Genomic DNA, 17,155 nt, shown 5'->3' on the forward strand with positions numbered 1-17,155 from the left:
AGTTAACCAAATATAATATTTTAATACTATTGAACTTTATCTTTTATGTCTCTGTTTTTTAAAGTTTTGTCATTTGGTATGAGAATGTTGCATTTTGAGAAGCATATAGTGTACAGAAAAGAATACCATATTAGAAATCAAGAAAACTGGAATCCAAGTACATTTATGTTATTAACAAGCTGTATGACCTCGAACTTGTCTCTTGATAAAGTTGGGCCTTAGTTTTTGCATATGGCAAATAGATTTAAATATAATAATTGTTAAGTATCTTTAAGCAGAAAAATTCTATTGTCAGTCAGGAACTTAATAAGTTATTCTCCATTGTTTACAGTTGATTAAAGTTATCCTACTAAATTAACTTCCTCCTTTCCCCTCCTTCCTTCCCTCCCCCCTTCCCTTCTTCCTTCCGTCCTTCACCCTTCCCTCCTTCCTCCCTTCTCCCTTTTCTTCTTTCTTCACTTCCTTCGTCCCTCTCTGTCTCCCCTCATTTTTCTCTCTCTCTTCCTTCTTTCATTCCTAGGATGTTCCCACAAAATTGGTGGCAAAAGCTGTTCCCTTGCCTATGACTGTCCGTGGACACTGGTTTTTAAGCCCAAGAACTGAATATACAGTAGCAGTGCAGACTGCCTCAAAACAAGTTGATGGTGATTATGTTGTGTCTGAATGGAGTGAAATTGTAGAATTCTGCACTGCAGGTAAGAGAACTAGTTACAAATACAGAAAAAACTTTAATTGTTCTGGGAAAGCTAATTATAGAAAAATATTTCCTTTTTGTAATTATAAAGTGATATATATGACATTGGTCATTTTTTGCGTTGTCAGTAACATTGTGTAACAGGATAAACAATGTTGTATTGATTGGAGTAAGCTGAAGTTCTCAGTAGAAAAATCTGAGTAATGGCTTCAAATCACTTTTTTTCTATATCCATAGTTTGATTTTTTCAAGATGAAAGCTATGCAAATAAAAAGGTATGCAGTTTGAAAATATACTCAGCATATTTTTTAGCTTCATTTTGAGAGAGACAGAGCTTTTTTCTTCTTCTTCTTCTGTTTTTTTTCCTTTTTCATTTTCACCAGTACTGAAAGACAAAAACTAGGGAAATCCTTCTTTAATTCAGGTGAATGGAGGCAGATCTCAGTGACTGTCCCTAGCAGAAATGTTACTAGATTTTTCACTGGAGTACTAGAAGACCTTAAGAAAATCTGCATCTAAACTAGTGTCCTGTATACATATGTGTGTCTTTGCTTCACTCGAAAGTACCTCAAAGCCATTGTTTTGGGAGGTTTGATGTGCAACTGAACCTTAATATTCCATTAGATTGGAAACAGTACCATTCATCTCACTCATTTATCCATTGTTTACTCATTCCTTCAAGAAACAGTCATTTATTGAGCACTTCAGTGTTAATGGGATACAAAGATATCTCTACCTGAGTACTCCTGTCATCCTTTCCTTTTGTCTTTTAGAAAGAAACTTTGTTTCCTCCTGTTCATCAAGATGACTGTTTCCTATAAAAAATTATAGAGAGAGGCTGAATCTACAAGAAACTTAAGCTGTTCAAAGCTCTTGTTTATCGGAATAATTTACAGACTTTTCACATAAGCTTTATCAATAACCTTGACTCTAAGTTTTGATAAAGCTATTTTGTATAAGTTGACTTTTAATCTGAACATCAAATTCATTCAACATTAATTAAGCCCATACTGTGAGCTAGGCACTGTACAATGTATTGGAAATAAAATAAAATAGAATGCCACAGGCTAATCTACTTCTTTTCTAGCCTATGACAGGGTTTAAAACCCTGTGCTTATCTCAATCTTAAAACGCTAATACTTACCATAATAAATCATTATTGTACATATATTTATCTCTTCTCTTAGATTGTCAGTTCTTTGCAAGGAATAATAATATCTTTTTTATATTTTAACTTGATCATGTAATTTTGCATAGTACCTTTTACATCATATGTTCTAATCTCAGTAACTGTTTATTGAGCCAATGAAGCAGTGAGTAAGCAAACTATGTTGCCATGAACAATTTAACTAGGTTGCTTCTGTTTAGAAATTCTTACTAATCTTTATAGGCGAAAATGTTTCCCTAGTTTCTGGTGTAGGAGTTAGACAGCAATTCTTAAACAACTTTCAAAACAAAAAGTGGGTTTAAAAAAATCAGATTACTTTAACAGGTGCTTTAGAGTTTCAAGCATCTTGTGTACCCAAGTCTTATGTACTCATTATTATTTTTGCTATCCAACTTTTCTATTGATTGCAGATTATAAGCTTCTTTTATTCAGTTTATCAACTGGTTGAAGAAAAGCTAGTATGGTGCTAATGGATATTACTTGGGTTATGAAAATTTATTTAACTTAATTTTTGTTTCAGTATCTCTAATTTCAAAAAATGGAAAAATGCAAGCAAAGGTATTCTAAGAAACAACCATAAATCATAACAAAAATATTTTTGTAGAAAGAAAAATGTGCCACACAGACAATGAATATTTTCTTTTTTAAATGGAATTTCCTATTTATTAAGTTGAATTCCCTAAAGGTGAATTTTAATAATCTTCAATTTATTAAATATATGGTTGGTACTTTTGGTGCAATATTTTTAATAATAGACTCTTTTGGGTTTTTTCCAGACTATTCAAAAGTTCATCTAACACAATTGTTGGAGAAGGCTGAAGTGATTGCAGGACGCAAGCTTAAGTTTTCTGTTTTTTATCGTAATCAGCACAAAGAATATTTTGACTATGTTCGGTAAGATTCAAAAATATATAGTGATTTGTTTTACTAAATATAGTTTCAAATTCTAGGCTCAGGTTTCCCTTGACTCTAGTTTTGTCGAATAGCAATTCTAGATTTCTTTTCAAAATAATGATACGGAATTTTATTTTCCAGAAAAATTAAATAGAAAAAGATCATGAGATTTTTTTCTATTTCACTTAGATTCCTTTCCATAATCATTTGTAATACCAGTTCCTGCCTGTTTGACTAGAGGATCTTAAACCTGTGGTATTTAGATTGATGAGCATTTCATGTACACACTCGTCCTGCTGTCTGCATCATACTGAATACTAATTTTTTCCTCTTTTCATGGGTCTTTTTAAGACATTGAAAACGAGAGGATAAAAGAGTGACTGTTTAATGAAATATTATGGTCAATCAGGTGGGATTTGCAGACTTCTACCTAAGTAGAAATCTTTTAGCTGTTGTATTAGTGTGTTTTTCAGGCTGCTGATAAAATGTACCCAAGATTGGGCAATTTACAAAAGAAAGAAGTTTGTTGGACTTACAGTTCCACATGGCTGGAGAGGCCTCACAATCATGGTGGAAGGCAAGGAGAAGCAAGTCACATCTTACATGGGTAGCAACAGGCAAAAAGAGAGCTTGTGCACAGAAACTCCCCTTTTTAAAACCATCAGATCTCATGAGAGTCATTCACTATCATCACAGGAAAGATTTCCCCCTCCCCATAATTCAATCAACTCCCACTGGGTTCCTCCCATGACATGTGGGAATTGTGGGAGTTACAATTCAAGATGAGATTTGGGTGGGGACACAGCCAAAACATATCAGCTGTTATCTTGAATTAATTATCATGAGGATAATCTCCTTTGTTTACTTTTAAATTCTAGTGATTTTACTAGAATTTCTAAGATAGCCTATGTTTATCCCTGGAAAGCAGTTCCTGAGAAGTTAAAAGAACTCTATCCTGCAGGTAGTTTTTATATTTACAGCACTTTCATATTTGTAGAAGAAAATTTGAAGAGAATAAATAGCCAGATGTCTGTTTTGTGTTTTAAAAGCCTTAGTCTCACTAAGGCTTTTAAAATGGCAAATGCTATATAGGTTTGTGAAACTTCTTACGCAGCATTCCCTATAATTTATCATTTTAAAAGCTTCACTTCAGACTCTAAAGAATTCTTAAGTTGACAGGACTATGTATGAAAAATATTTAGGAAACTTTGTTGTTCTTTGTATTTGTTTGTTTCATACTTCTCTAGTTTCTCTTAAATGAAGACCATGGTTCCAGATTTAAATCAGCTTCAAGCTGCAGAAAATGCAACAGGAATCAGAGAGAGAAGAACACACATAGACATCTGTGTTCTTCAAATTAAGTACTTAGCAATAGAATGTATTTTTATATATTTTGATGGTGAAAAAATATTCCTGCCGTTTGTTTGAATATCTTATAAATACAGAGTTTAGTCCTTCATTTTCTCAATTGGTATATACCCTAGAGTCCATATATTTCCTGGTAGATACCATTCACCTAATTTAGAGAGTACAGACTGATAGATATAACATAAATTATTGTGCTTGTCAGTTGTGGATTGGCAATGACCATATAGACTTAGCAAGGAAGATATTTCTTTATACAAATGCTCCTTGACTTGTGATGGGGTTATGTCCTGTTAAACCCATTGTAAGTTGAAAATGCATTTAATACACCTAACCTACAAAATATCATAGCTTAGCCTAGCCTCCTTAAACTTTTTCAGATAACTTACGTTAGCCTACAGTTGGACAAAATTATCCAACAGAAAGCCTATTTTATAAAAAAAAAAAGTGTTGAAAAGATCAACATTCAAAGTACAGTTTCTACTGAATGTGCATCATTTTCACACCATCATAAAGCAGCAAAACAACATGGCACATGGATACCTATGTAACAAACCTGCACATTGTGCACATGTACCCTAAAACCTAAAGTATAATTAAAAAAAAAAAAAAATTGTAAGCCAAACCATCATAAGTCAGGGACTGTCTGTATTTGTTATGCATAAAATTTGAAAACAAAAAAACCCTCCATATTTCTATTGTGTTTGGTAAGAAATACATCAAAAGAATAAATAATTACATCTTTGATTTTAGGTTTATATTCCTGGAACACCTAAAATATCTATTTTAGGTGGCCACTGGAGGGCAGTATCTCTCTGTGATTTTTCTCTGTCCCTTAGGTGGGAACTGGCCTTTGTTTTTAGGTCCTTTAGTAATCTAAAGTTTGCTTCATCTGTTTTCAAAAATGCTTCCAATTAAAAAAAAAAAAAAAGACAGAGTGCCTAGAAAATGGATAATTATTGTGTATATTGCATGATTTTACTCCCAGCTACCAGTATGAAAGCTGTGTTTACTAACAAGAAAATTAAGCTTTGTTAAGTTTTCCATAATGATAATTATAAAATCCATGTAAAATATGTCTTAGTGCAGTACGTATAAATAAATATACTTTCCACAGTGATATAATTTTTCAACATTGCTTTTTTTTTTTTTTTTTTTTTTGAGACGGAGTCTTGCTCTGTCACCCAGGCTGGAGTGCAGTGGCGCAATCTCGGCTCACTGCAAGCTCCGCCTCCCGGGTTCACGCCATTCTCCTGCCTCAGCCTCTCCGAGTAGCTGGGACTACAGGCGCCCGCCACCACGCCCGGCTAATTTTTTTTTGTATTTTTAGTAGAGATGGGGTTTCACCATGGTCTCGATCTCCTGACCTCGTGATCCGCCCGCCTCGGCCTCCCAAAGTGCTGGGATTACAAGCATGAGCCACCGCGCCCAGCCTCAACATTGCTTTTTTAAGAAGCCTTATTAAAAGTAGTAGACATTAATTCCATGGATGTTGATTTTCTTTTTGTCATTAGGTCTAATTAAGACACATTTCCTTGATTAAAATCCATTTTAAATATCATCTTGTTATTCAGAATGCTTGAATAGAAAGGAAACTTTCAATTACTGGATAAACTTTCCAAAGTTTATAATCCATTTTAAATTATGAAAAACTGGATAAATTCTTACTCAGTCCATAAGAAATGAACTCATTTTGACCTCTTCCTCTAGAAATGAATTCCTAAATGAACATTGCTTTCCCATACTCCAAATGAAAACACCACTTTCTCTCTTACCTCTTGTTCATATTCACTAGGTAGTCTAATTGTCCTTAAAACTCCTTTTATATCTAAAGGGTTTCAGGAATTCACTGAGATTGGTAGACATGTGTAGGAATTCCTCTACCTCTGGTGTCAGATTGTATATCCTCAAAGTGCAGGTTCTAGTACACATTTTCTGTTTATATATATGTTGCTGTTATTATTTCATGTAATTGCACTTATAGATCCATGTAGGACACATATCATAGATATTTGGATTTTGTTAATGAGAATGTAACAAGGGCGAGAAATTTTGAACAGGGACAAGATGGAGTAGATACTCTTTTCCTTATTTCTCCCACATCTATCTATTGTTTACTCATTCACTCAAGAAACAGTCATTATTGAGCACTTCAATATGTTAATGGGATACAAAGATATCTCTTTTGTCTGTGCCAATGAGCACAGACAAAAAAGAAATAACACCAGAAAGTATGTTCTCTTTACCCATAGGATTGGGAAAGAGACTGAGATGTCTTTGAATACAGAAACCTTTTAGACAATAACCACCATACCCCAGGCAAACAGTACAGGAAAAACAAACAAACAAACAAACAAACAAACTGTAGTCCCTCATGTACCAGCCAAGGCTAAGTGAGGAACGTAGACCCCTATCCTCTCACATCTGTAAGGGGACAGCCTTCTCCCTCCATCCTCTGCTAGGGTGGTATCAGAGAAGCCTGAATAGGGAGCCTGGATTTTCCACCACTGCCCAAAGAAAATGAGGCTTGCCCTCATAGTGTGTGAAGCCACATGTCAAGTACTAATGAGACACCCCTTCTCTCTCTGACCTAGAGTATGTTAGCACAGGCTTAGTGGGAGCCTAAACTCCTACCTCCTCCAGGTAGTAACCGACCCCCCTACCCTGTGTCACCGGAGACTGAGTAGGAAACCTGGACTTTTATCCCCATCTGACATTAATGAAGTGACTACCCCATACTCTTTACCCACTGTCAAGAGGAGGCCTGCTAAAAATATTAGATTTAAATATGATCCAGAATATAATAACATAAAACTTAAAATGTCCAGGATACAGATGGAACTCAGGTATCACACCAAGAACCAGGAAAATCTTAACCTGAATGAGAAAAGATGATCAAAGATACCAAAACCAAAATAATGCAGATCTTGGAATTATCTGACAAAGATATTTAAGCAGCCACCATAAAAATGGTTCAAGAAGCACATACTAACACACTTGAAACAGATAAAAATGGAAGCAGCAAAGAAATAGAAGATATAAAGAATTAAATGAAAATTTTGGAACATAAAAACACAGTACGTGAAGTCAAAAGCTGGATAGACTCCATGGATTCCACAGCAGATTCAAGAGGACAAAGAGAAAAAAATCAGTAAACTTGAAGATAGAATAGAAATTACTCAAATTGAACAACAGAGATAAAACTCACTGAAAAAAATGTATCAGTCTTATGGACATGTGAGACTATAGCAGATCTAATATTCATGTTGTTAAAGTCAAGAAGGAAAAGAGACAGGGTGGGGCTGAAAAAGTATTCATAGAAATAATAGCCGAAATGTTCCCAAATTTGCCAAACAACATAAACATACAGATTCAAGCTGAGAAAACCCTAAATGGGATAAACCCAAAGAAATCCATGCCAAGATATATTACAAACTGAAAACTGCAGGCCAAAGGAAAAAAAAAAAAAAACATTGAAAGTGGTGAGATACAAGACACCTTATGTATAAGGAAAAATAAAACAATTTGAATGACATCATCATCAGAAATTACCTGGCAAAAGAAAGTGACACAATATTTTCAAATGCTGAACGAGCACTGTCAGCTGAGAATCCTGTATCCAGTGAAAATATCCTTCAACAATAAAAGGGAATTAAGATATGCTCAGATGAAGGAAAACTAGGGGATTTGTCAACAGCATATCTATCTTAAAGGAAGTTTCTGAAACAGGAAGTAAGGAAATAATAAAAGAAGGAACCTTGGAACATCAGAAAGAAAAAAGAAGAACAATACAAGTCAAAGTATAGGGTCACATCCAAGATATCACACATTTATTTGTTGTATTTCCTTATTCTCTTAACTGTGACAATTTTTTGGTCTTTCCTTGAATTTGCATTTTTAATAAGCTCCCTAGGTGGTTTTCAGGTGGTAGAATTTGAGACCCATTGCTGCTAAATTCAGAGGCAGATCCAGGCATTTCATTGACCCATAAACTCTTTAAGAAGCATGTTGACTGGGGGAACTTTCCCTTACTTGAGTAGTAGCTTGAACTTTGCTTCCCAAGTCATGCTGGTCAGGGACCCAGCAAATAAATAAATTTAATTAATTAAATAAATAAATAATAGAAGGCACACTTGGGGAATTCTGGAGAGAATTTAACAAAACTACCCCTCATAGAGGTGTAGTCAGGGTTAAGGTAACAAATAGGGGATGCTAAAGTAACCAAGAACTAGCACTAGCAAGAATTGAAAAGTTTTACTCTTCATGGGAATGAAAGGGAGTAGGAATTCATCCAGCAGTAGCAGTAGTCAGAGATATATAGTTTTGAAGAACCCAGCCCTGCCAGAACCACAATGCCCTGAAGCATGGAGGAAATACAGGAAGACATATCCAAAGCTTTACCTCCTCCTACTCTATATATGCTGGTGCCTCACATTGGTAGAACTGAAATGGAAGTGGCCAAGGGATAAGGAACTGAATGATAGAGTCCCAGGCCACAGTGGAAGACTGTGGTGGAGAATGAATGGATCTGGGGATGAGGTAAAGGGGGAATAACCAGCACTGTTTTAAGCAAAATGCCAGAGAAATAACCTGATTACTGTCCTTGGGTTAAAAAGCCAAAACAAGGGCTGAGTGCGGTGGCTCATGCCTGTAATCCCAGCACTTTGGGAGGCCGAGGTGGGCGGATCATAAGGTCAAGAGATCAAACCATCCTGGCCAACGTGGTAAAACCCCATCTGTAGTAAAAGTACAAAAATTAGCTGGGCATGGTGGCACATGCCTGTAGTCCCAGCTACTCTGAAGGCTGAGGCAGGAGAATTGCTTGAACCTGGGAGGCAGAGGGTGCAGTGAGCCAAGATTGTGCCACTGCTCTCCAGCCTGGCAACAGAGTGAGACTCTGTCTCAAAAAAAAAAAAAAAAAAAAGCCAAAACAAAACACAACACTTTTGTGCCAGTATAAATGGACAGCACTCATTTTATGACTAAATCTATCATGCTTTAAAGAAACATTCAATATATTTAACTAACCAATACCTTTAGTTCAGTTTTCTCTTCAGAAAGCCACTTCTGAAACCTAGTTGGCACTTAATGTATGTATGATTTTACCTGTAAGGTTTCTAATTCCTGTTTGATTTTTCTGGCCAGGAAATTTACATTATTATGTTAATTTAATACAAAGTCTCCAAGGCTTGTAGCAGATCATCCTTACTATAAGGTCAAAGCTAGACTACAGCCATCTATAGGTAATATGTCAAAAGATGTTGTCCCCTTATTCTGATAGTAGGAGAGGTATTCAGGCCTTAATTTAGATGTTTGACTTTTAGGCCATTCAAATATATAAATCAGTGGACTTACCACTATTGTATTAAGCAGTGACCATTTGTTTTCTCTTGCAGAGAACATCATGGGAATGCTATGCAGCCCTCTGTCAAGGATAACAGTGGTAGCCATGGCTCTCCTATCAGTGGAAAATTAGAAGGCATCTTCTTCAGCTGCAGCACTGAATTCAATACTGGAAAGCCACCCCAGGATTCACCTTATGGAAGATACAGGTTTGAGATTGCCGCAGAAAAACTTTTTAACCCCAATACTAACTTATACTTTGGGGACTTCTACTGTATGTACACTGCTTATCATTATGTGATTCTTGTTATTGCTCCTGTGGGATCACCAGGAGATGAATTTTGTAAGCAGCGCCTTCCTCAACTAAATTCTAAGGATAATAAATTTTTGACCTGTACAGAAGAAGATGGGGTGCTGGTTTACCACCATGCCCAGGATGTCATTTTAGAAGTCATTTACACTGACCCTGTGGATCTTTCTCTGGGCACCGTGGCAGAAATCACTGGTCATCAGCTCATGAGTTTGTCTACTGCAAATGCAAAGAAAGATCCCAGCTGCAAAACCTGTAATATCAGTGTTGGACGTTAATGCCCACTTTTCTTATTCTTACTCAGTCCCTTTTCCTCCCTTAGGAGCATTGGTCCTCTGTTGTCCATTTTCATCACCAGATGTTTTCCACTGAAGCATGCACATGCCACTGTCACCAAAAACAAACTACCACTTTCCAAATTTCATTCAGAGCCATTTTAGTGTTTTCCTATTCCCTACCCCTGCCACTACTTTCAATGATGAAATACCCTAAGTTCTCCTTTTGACACTTTATTGCCTAGATGCTGCAATGTTTTTATGTTTCCTTTATGCCAAACATAACAAAACAGTTATATAGACCGCTTTAGCAAAGTACACAATAATGGCTTATAAATGGTGTTTATGCATTCATTTTAATCTACTGAACAAATATTGGGATAACTCCAAACCGCATGAAAGGGTGTAATTGCAGCATGAGTTGAGTTAAATCTTGAAGCCTAGAATTGTCAGCACTTCCAACTTCTTGTTTGACAGTGTTATTTATGTTATTTATATTAGCTAACAGGAAACAACTACTGTGTTTCAACATAATAAATATAATAGAAAAATATTTTATTTGTATTGTTGTATAAAATATTTACAATCATATAGAATATATAGAGTTACATTTTAATAGCGATTGTGTACATGTCACGAAACCATTTCCCTTATCAAAGATGTAATTTGTAAACCTCAAATAGTTGTGTATCTGTCCTGTTACAAGTAGATGACTTCAATTAAACAAATTTATGAAGGACATTATTCTGATTCATAAAAGTTATAAAATATTAGGTAAATACAGAGAAAACAATAAGCCTCTGAAATAAGTCTGTTTCTGAAATAGTCAATAGCCTTCCCATCCAAACTATAAGAGAATGTGAATTTCTTCAACATCATACTTAAACATTACAGAAAATAGAAATACAAACAAGGTTGGTACATGAGAGAAAATGTTGACCTTTTACTTCCTTTTACAAAAATGAAAATAATAAACATGTTTTAGTATAAAATAACACAAAATGATATACACTAAAGTTGATGAACCAAATAAATATTCTGGCTTCTCTTTCAAGGTATCAGGGCAAACAATTTCCAAACGTTTCATTTTGTACAGAAGGACGAATAACTACAGCTCATGGGAAATGTTTTGACTTTACAAAGTAAGTATAGATGTTGGAACATTAAGAAAAATGTATATTCCCAATGAAAAAATAGTTATATCATCTTATATAGTAAACCAAAAGATTAGCAATAATACTATGGACACATTAGATTATATACTGCAGACACATATCTATCCAAAATACCTATTTTAAATTAAATTTTTAATACAATATTTTATTTTAATATAAACATCTGTCAGTTATAGACAAAGATAATAATTCACAAAGTACATGCTATCAGAATGAACTTTGGTAACCAGAAATGTAAAATTTCAAATAACAGATAAAATAATGTGTTATTTTTATAGAGAAATAAAAAAAATAGCAACACAATCTAGTTCATTTTAGGGTACTGAGAGCCTAGCAGACTTAAAGGACAAGGTAGTAAATGTTTTATCACTCAAAAATCCATTAGAAGTTTCAAATAAATTACTTTCTTGCTAGCTGTATTCCTTCCTACTTGAAAAGCGAATTTCTTTTCCTCCTCTGATTTTTTAAAATCATGCTCTTTTCCATACAGCAACATAAACAGTCTTTGGATACTAAATAAACTTGCCCTAACAAGTGTCCTAGCTATGTTATTTAGATTTGATAAAATATTAGTCATTTTTTAAAATACTTGTATTGACTATGAGTTTTCTGCTTGGCATGGAGGACACTGAATTTTTTCCCAATTATATGGCTACCTGTTGTATTCTTCCCCGTGTTTAAATCCCTTCTCCTTGTATATAATTAAACTTGCTATTCCTTCTTAAAAACAGCTAATACTACCACTAAAGTGCTTCCATTTTCATTGTGTCAAAACTACTTAGCAAGGATGGCAGAAGAAAATAAACTTTATATCATGGGTGAAAGTGATCATAACATTTCCTGAACCTCAAATAGTTTTGGCCACATCTTGCTTGCTGATGAGGACCTCTAATAGTCTCAATTTGGCTTTTATGTGCTTATATTCATAATACTCATCTGCCATTGGTATCCTATCTTCCTTTTGTGGACTTCTGCAAAACAAAAATACATTTGTTAGTTCACAATGAATCAAGTCATTATTTAAATATTCTTTTATAATTCATACATGAGAAAGTATACTGTAACAGCTTCCACTTGGTTTTTGCGTCATGTCTTCTTTTCCTTCCCTTTCACCTTCATTCACTCCTTCCATGTGTTACTAAGTTTCTAAATAATAGTGACCTTTGAAAACTTGAATGTCATAAGTGTTTTGCAAATATGTGGTTTAGTGCTTAGACTTACAACAAAGGGGTCAGTGAAAAGATCTAAGGAGAAACAAACAAACAAGAAACAGAACTTTCAAGGCATTCTTTGTCCAGTCATTCTTCCATTATCTGCCACAGCCCTACACCTGTACAAAATGATCAGCCCTAATACAGTTGTTAAAAATATTAACCTGAATATACTACAGAAGTTTCATTATAAAAATAACTTATAAACTTATGGTAACAAGAAAAGCATTTAGGGTCTGTCTTACAAACTTGAAACGTTTCCAGATTTTCTTGTAATTAATTATAATACCTGTCTCTGCTAATATATAGTAGAACCACTGAGCTGTTCCTTGATTGATTGAAGTAATTTACAAGAGCTAAATTGTGGTGGTTCTCTTCTGTGCACTAATTCTACTAAGGCTATACATGTAACAATGCATAGATTTTTATACATATGCAGCATACTCTTTCTGTTTACTTAGAAGAATAACTTGGTAATATCAGGAGTTAAAACCATTTGCCTTCCCACAAAAATATGTTGTCAGGATATGTTTTCTAAAGGGAAAAATTGTGACAGGGTCTCAGGGGGCTCTTGTTTTCTTGGTTAATAAGATAGCCAATCGTTTTGAAAACATTTCCACCCATGACTTTGAAATTCAAGGGGTAGAGGACACAGATATAGTCACCACAATTACAACTAAATATAACCACACGTATTCTCTAATATTAGTATGGCTGAAACCAGGTAAATAGCATATATTTAATGTTTTATCTTTAGTTCCCTTCTATTTTTCCCAGTAGTGATAAAGAGAAATTTCTCTCTCTTACCAAATAAAAAACAAGCTAATCTATACAAATTAAGAATATAGTATCTACTTGTATTTCAACCCTATTTATTGCCCTGCAATTTCTAGTACAGAACTCAGAACAGTATACAAATCCATAGACAGCATTCTTCTTAACTGTTGTCTCAATTATATAACATAAATCCTTTGCCTCCATTCTGTGTTATGAGTCAAACTTATCATAGCTGGATGTCTGAATACCACCTTAATTTGTATAACTAGATCTAAGTAAAGAAATTGTCTAATTATTACAGAGAAACATTAATAATTATGTAATTTTCCCTAGTTTTGCATATTCTATTTTGGCTAATAAGAGTGCTTTGAGGCCGGGCGCAGTGGCTCACGCCTGTAATCCAAGCACTTTGGGAGGCCGAGGTGGGCGGATCACAAGGTCAGGAGATCGAGACCACCATGGTGAAAGCCGGTCTCTACTAAAAATATAAAAAATTAGCCGGGCGTGGTAGCGGGCGCCTGTAGTCCCAGCTACTTAGGAGGCTGAGGCAAGAGAATGGTGTGAACCCAGGAGGCGGAGCTTGCAGTGAGCTGAGATCACGTCACTGCACTCCAGCCCGGGTGACAGAGCGAGACTCTGTCTCAAAAAAAAAAAAAAAAAGAGTGCTTTGACAAGAATGAAAAGTTTTGCCAAGTCTTTCCTGAAGCAGTTTTTCCATTATATAAAACATACTAAAGTGCTTAGCACACTTCCAGGCTCATAATTATTAATAATAATGTAATATCTGTATGAGTCTCATGCCTCTTGTATGGCAAATATTACCAAAAACATTTATAGTGCCTTAAACATTTTAGTAATCCATTTGCATGGTTATTTTACCTTATGGATGCTTAGGCCTTCCCAATAAAATGTCTTAGATAAACAAAATTAAGGTCCATGTTTCCTAGCCATTCAACTGTTTGATTTTAGTTGTAAAAGATCATCACTTGTGCATTTAGTTGAAATATATCACCACAAGGGGGCATAAAACCTCATAGCCAAATACAGACTTAATCTGAAGTGGGTTTAAGACTCATAGGTGCAGTGGAACACTATACATAGAACATAACTAACTTCCCTGTATGACAAAAAGCATACCAAGTGACACTGCAGATCCACTAGGCAGGACTAGTAGCACACTGGGAAGTTCTCAAACTCCTTACGATAGATTTCTGAGTTCAAATTGCTAAAAAATATAAATTTATTCAGGGAACTCAAATTTATGAAAAGAGTGCACGCACATCTTAAAGTGTCATTTCTCATATGTAATGACTGTTTAGATTTAGAATATTTGATAACATCTCCACAAATATTTCTCTGAATGAAAAATTCCCATAGAATACCTTTTATCCAAAAGAGGCAGAGATCAGGAACTTTATAGTGCAAGTCACATATTTGCCCAAAGTATAATAATAGCAGGCAGTCCAGACAGACAAAGTTACTACTACTCCAAGGAATGTTTTACAAGGAAAGTTACATGAACATTTTATAAAAGAAAAAAGTATGGAAAAGGAAAAATAATAACAAATGCTTTATATTCTAAATTTATGAGTCACATACCATTTCTCACTAGATTACTTAACATCACCAAAAAGGTAAGTTGGACTTGTAGCAATCAACTTGAAAGGAAGATTCTAAGTAGAAAATAAGTTGTTACATCTGTATTGGCTGAATGCAAAAGCTTTTCACTCAATAGGTCCAGTCCTAAAGAATATCCCTGGTAGGCTAGAATGGAAAACCTGCCAGGGACTAAGAGGTAAGTAGACCACACATGAGAGTTTCAAGGTGCTTTTGGAAAATGGCCCCTTTCCATCAGGACAACCCTCAACCTGCTGAACTGAAAAGTCAAATACAATACCTAAATGGAGAGGAATACAGAGGAGCCTGTGTAGCACTAATGAGTTTATGAGTTGAATAATGAGTTTAATCTCATTTCATCTACTTAATAACTTGTGGCTTTGAGAAAATTACTCTCTTCATTTATTTTTGTAAAGATTGATATCCTACATGACAGCTGTAGCTTCCCAAAGTATCCCAGGAGTCCAACCATTTCAGCTTATAAAGTGGGAACTGAGGCTCAAGATAGCTAAGCAATTTATCTCTCTTCCAAATTAGATCAATAACCTTATCTCTTGATTATATATGTAATTTTGTTGATGATACACCAAAAATTAGAGGAAACTAATAGAGTGTATAATGAGACTTGGGTTGACACAGAAAAATAGAGCACAGATGATACAGCTAACTATTTATTTAAGGAGTAGAAAGAATGACTGAATTTTTGATCAAGTCTTGAAATAAAATAATTAGGGACAGATCCTGACTTTTAAGGAAGACATTTAAAGCGAATAAGGAATTATTATTTAATAAAGTAGAGAGTAACTTGTGGAACTAAGAAACCAACAACAAAGCAGTTATGTGGGCTAAAAAAATCAAACAGATTTTTTAAAGGTTTAAATAAATTCATTTATGTATGATGAGATTTATTGTGCAAAGTTAGAGATTTTTTGAGTTTATCCTCTATTTTTTACAGATTGCTATCATACCTGACAGCTACCATGTCCCATAAAACATCCCTAATACTGGCACTATTAGAATGTTGCATTGGACAAATCCTGAGTCTAAGCCAGTGTGGAAATTATATACATTTTGTAAAAAGTCACCATTCCTGCAAAAAATTGTAGCTCATTTTTAACAGCAATTCTCTAGGAAGTATTAGCTTTAAAAATCTCTCTGTCCACACATACCTTCCTGTTTGTTTAAAAAACTGTTCTTCAAATTCTCTTAAGGCTTTCCGCAGTCTCTTCTTATCAGCCCTAGTTTCTCGGAGATGGTCAAGAAGTACAGGCCTATATAAAGTAAAATATTTGTCATTACTGGGCACTGGCATAATTGAGAGATCATCATGAGCAGATTTATCTGTTCAGCCAAAAAAAGCATCTATCATTGAAAAGTGTTCCAATCATAAGAGTGTCTTTTGAGTAAATATGACACACATAGAGCCTGACCATAGGCAAGCACATAAGCAGGGAAAATTACCTGATGGAAAAAATATCACAGGATAGGGGAAAGGACAGACAAGAGGCAAGCAGATTGATGGAATCCACTGAAAGAACTGGAAAGGGTAACAGCAATATAGGTGGATGAGGGAAGGGATATTTTGAAGGAATACTCATCAGCATTTGGTGATAGACTGAACATAAGAGATACAGAGGAATAGCTTTTAAAGAAAATTCTATTCTTAATCTAGAGAAATAAGTGTGGGAATATTGGGAGAATAGCAAAACCCTTGTGAATGAAAATAAGACCCAGAAGAAAGCTATGGTTACATTGCAAATTCTACTCACTTCATTCTACCAAGATGAGAGAAAAGTCATATACTCTAGAGCAGGAATCTGGTATATATACACAAGCATACCCAAACTCATGTATGGTTTCAGAGATTCTGTGAACTTGAAATTATATATGGGCATTTTCTTAAAACGATTCTATTGGTTTCAAAAAGTCCAACACCCCTTGAAAAGTTAGGAATAACTGCATTAGAACCACCACCAAAAAAAGGATTTTCTGCTTGCTTTCTCTGACAGACACTTCTGTCAACTTAAATTAAATTAAATTAAATCTCATAATCTGGGCTGTAAGATACAAACCAAAGAAGGCCAAATTATCATGAGGAATGCCAGCTACTGAATAATGATAATAATAATGATAATGATAATGTTAATGAAAATCCAAATGGCTTATATCTGAAGGGCTATTTAAGAGACAAAGGACAAGTCATTTGCTTACTACCAAGTGGATTTCTAGTGGAAAAACTATCTCATCTAAATGTAAGAGACTAGGATAAAGGCCCTGAGAACTGTTGACCCACCCCTTTGAGTCCAGCATTTTCAAAGGCCAGCTC

General features: G+C 34.9%; 2 protein-coding genes across 12 annotated transcripts in view; one reads left to right on the forward strand and one right to left on the reverse strand.

Moving 5' to 3' along the window:
- PHYHIPL (phytanoyl-CoA 2-hydroxylase interacting protein like) overlaps nucleotides 1–10,602 on the forward strand; it is a 388,674-nt gene extending 378,072 nt beyond the window's left edge. For all 4 annotated transcript variants that reach the window (XM_063637894.1, XM_055274380.2, XM_055274377.2 and 1 more), the window contains 3 exons: nucleotides 521–695; nucleotides 2,639–2,756; nucleotides 9,518–10,602. In XM_063637894.1, the coding sequence (XP_063493964.1) occupies nucleotides 521–695; nucleotides 2,639–2,756; nucleotides 9,518–10,052 (828 nt within the window). In that variant the 3' untranslated portion in view covers nucleotides 10,053–10,602. The remainder of the gene's footprint in view (nucleotides 1–520; nucleotides 696–2,638; nucleotides 2,757–9,517) is intronic.
- FAM13C (family with sequence similarity 13 member C) overlaps nucleotides 10,584–17,155 on the reverse strand; it is a 117,500-nt gene continuing 110,928 nt past the window's right edge. For 4 of the 8 annotated variants that reach the window (XM_055274370.2, XM_055274372.1, XM_055274369.1 and 1 more), the window contains 2 exons: nucleotides 15,999–16,100; nucleotides 10,584–12,195 (listed from right to left, as the gene is read on the reverse strand). In XM_055274370.2, coding sequence (XP_055130345.1) covers nucleotides 12,072–12,195; nucleotides 15,999–16,100 — 226 coding nt within the window. In that variant the 3' untranslated portion in view covers nucleotides 10,584–12,071. The remainder of the gene's footprint in view (nucleotides 12,196–15,998; nucleotides 16,101–17,155) is intronic. The other 4 variants (XM_055274373.1, XM_055274376.2, XM_055274374.2 and 1 more) reach the window with 1 other exon arrangement.

The sequence above is a fragment of the Symphalangus syndactylus genome, chromosome 4 (assembly GCF_028878055.3).
Source record: "Symphalangus syndactylus isolate Jambi chromosome 4, NHGRI_mSymSyn1-v2.1_pri, whole genome shotgun sequence".
NCBI classification, from domain to species: domain Eukaryota; kingdom Metazoa; phylum Chordata; class Mammalia; order Primates; family Hylobatidae; genus Symphalangus; species Symphalangus syndactylus.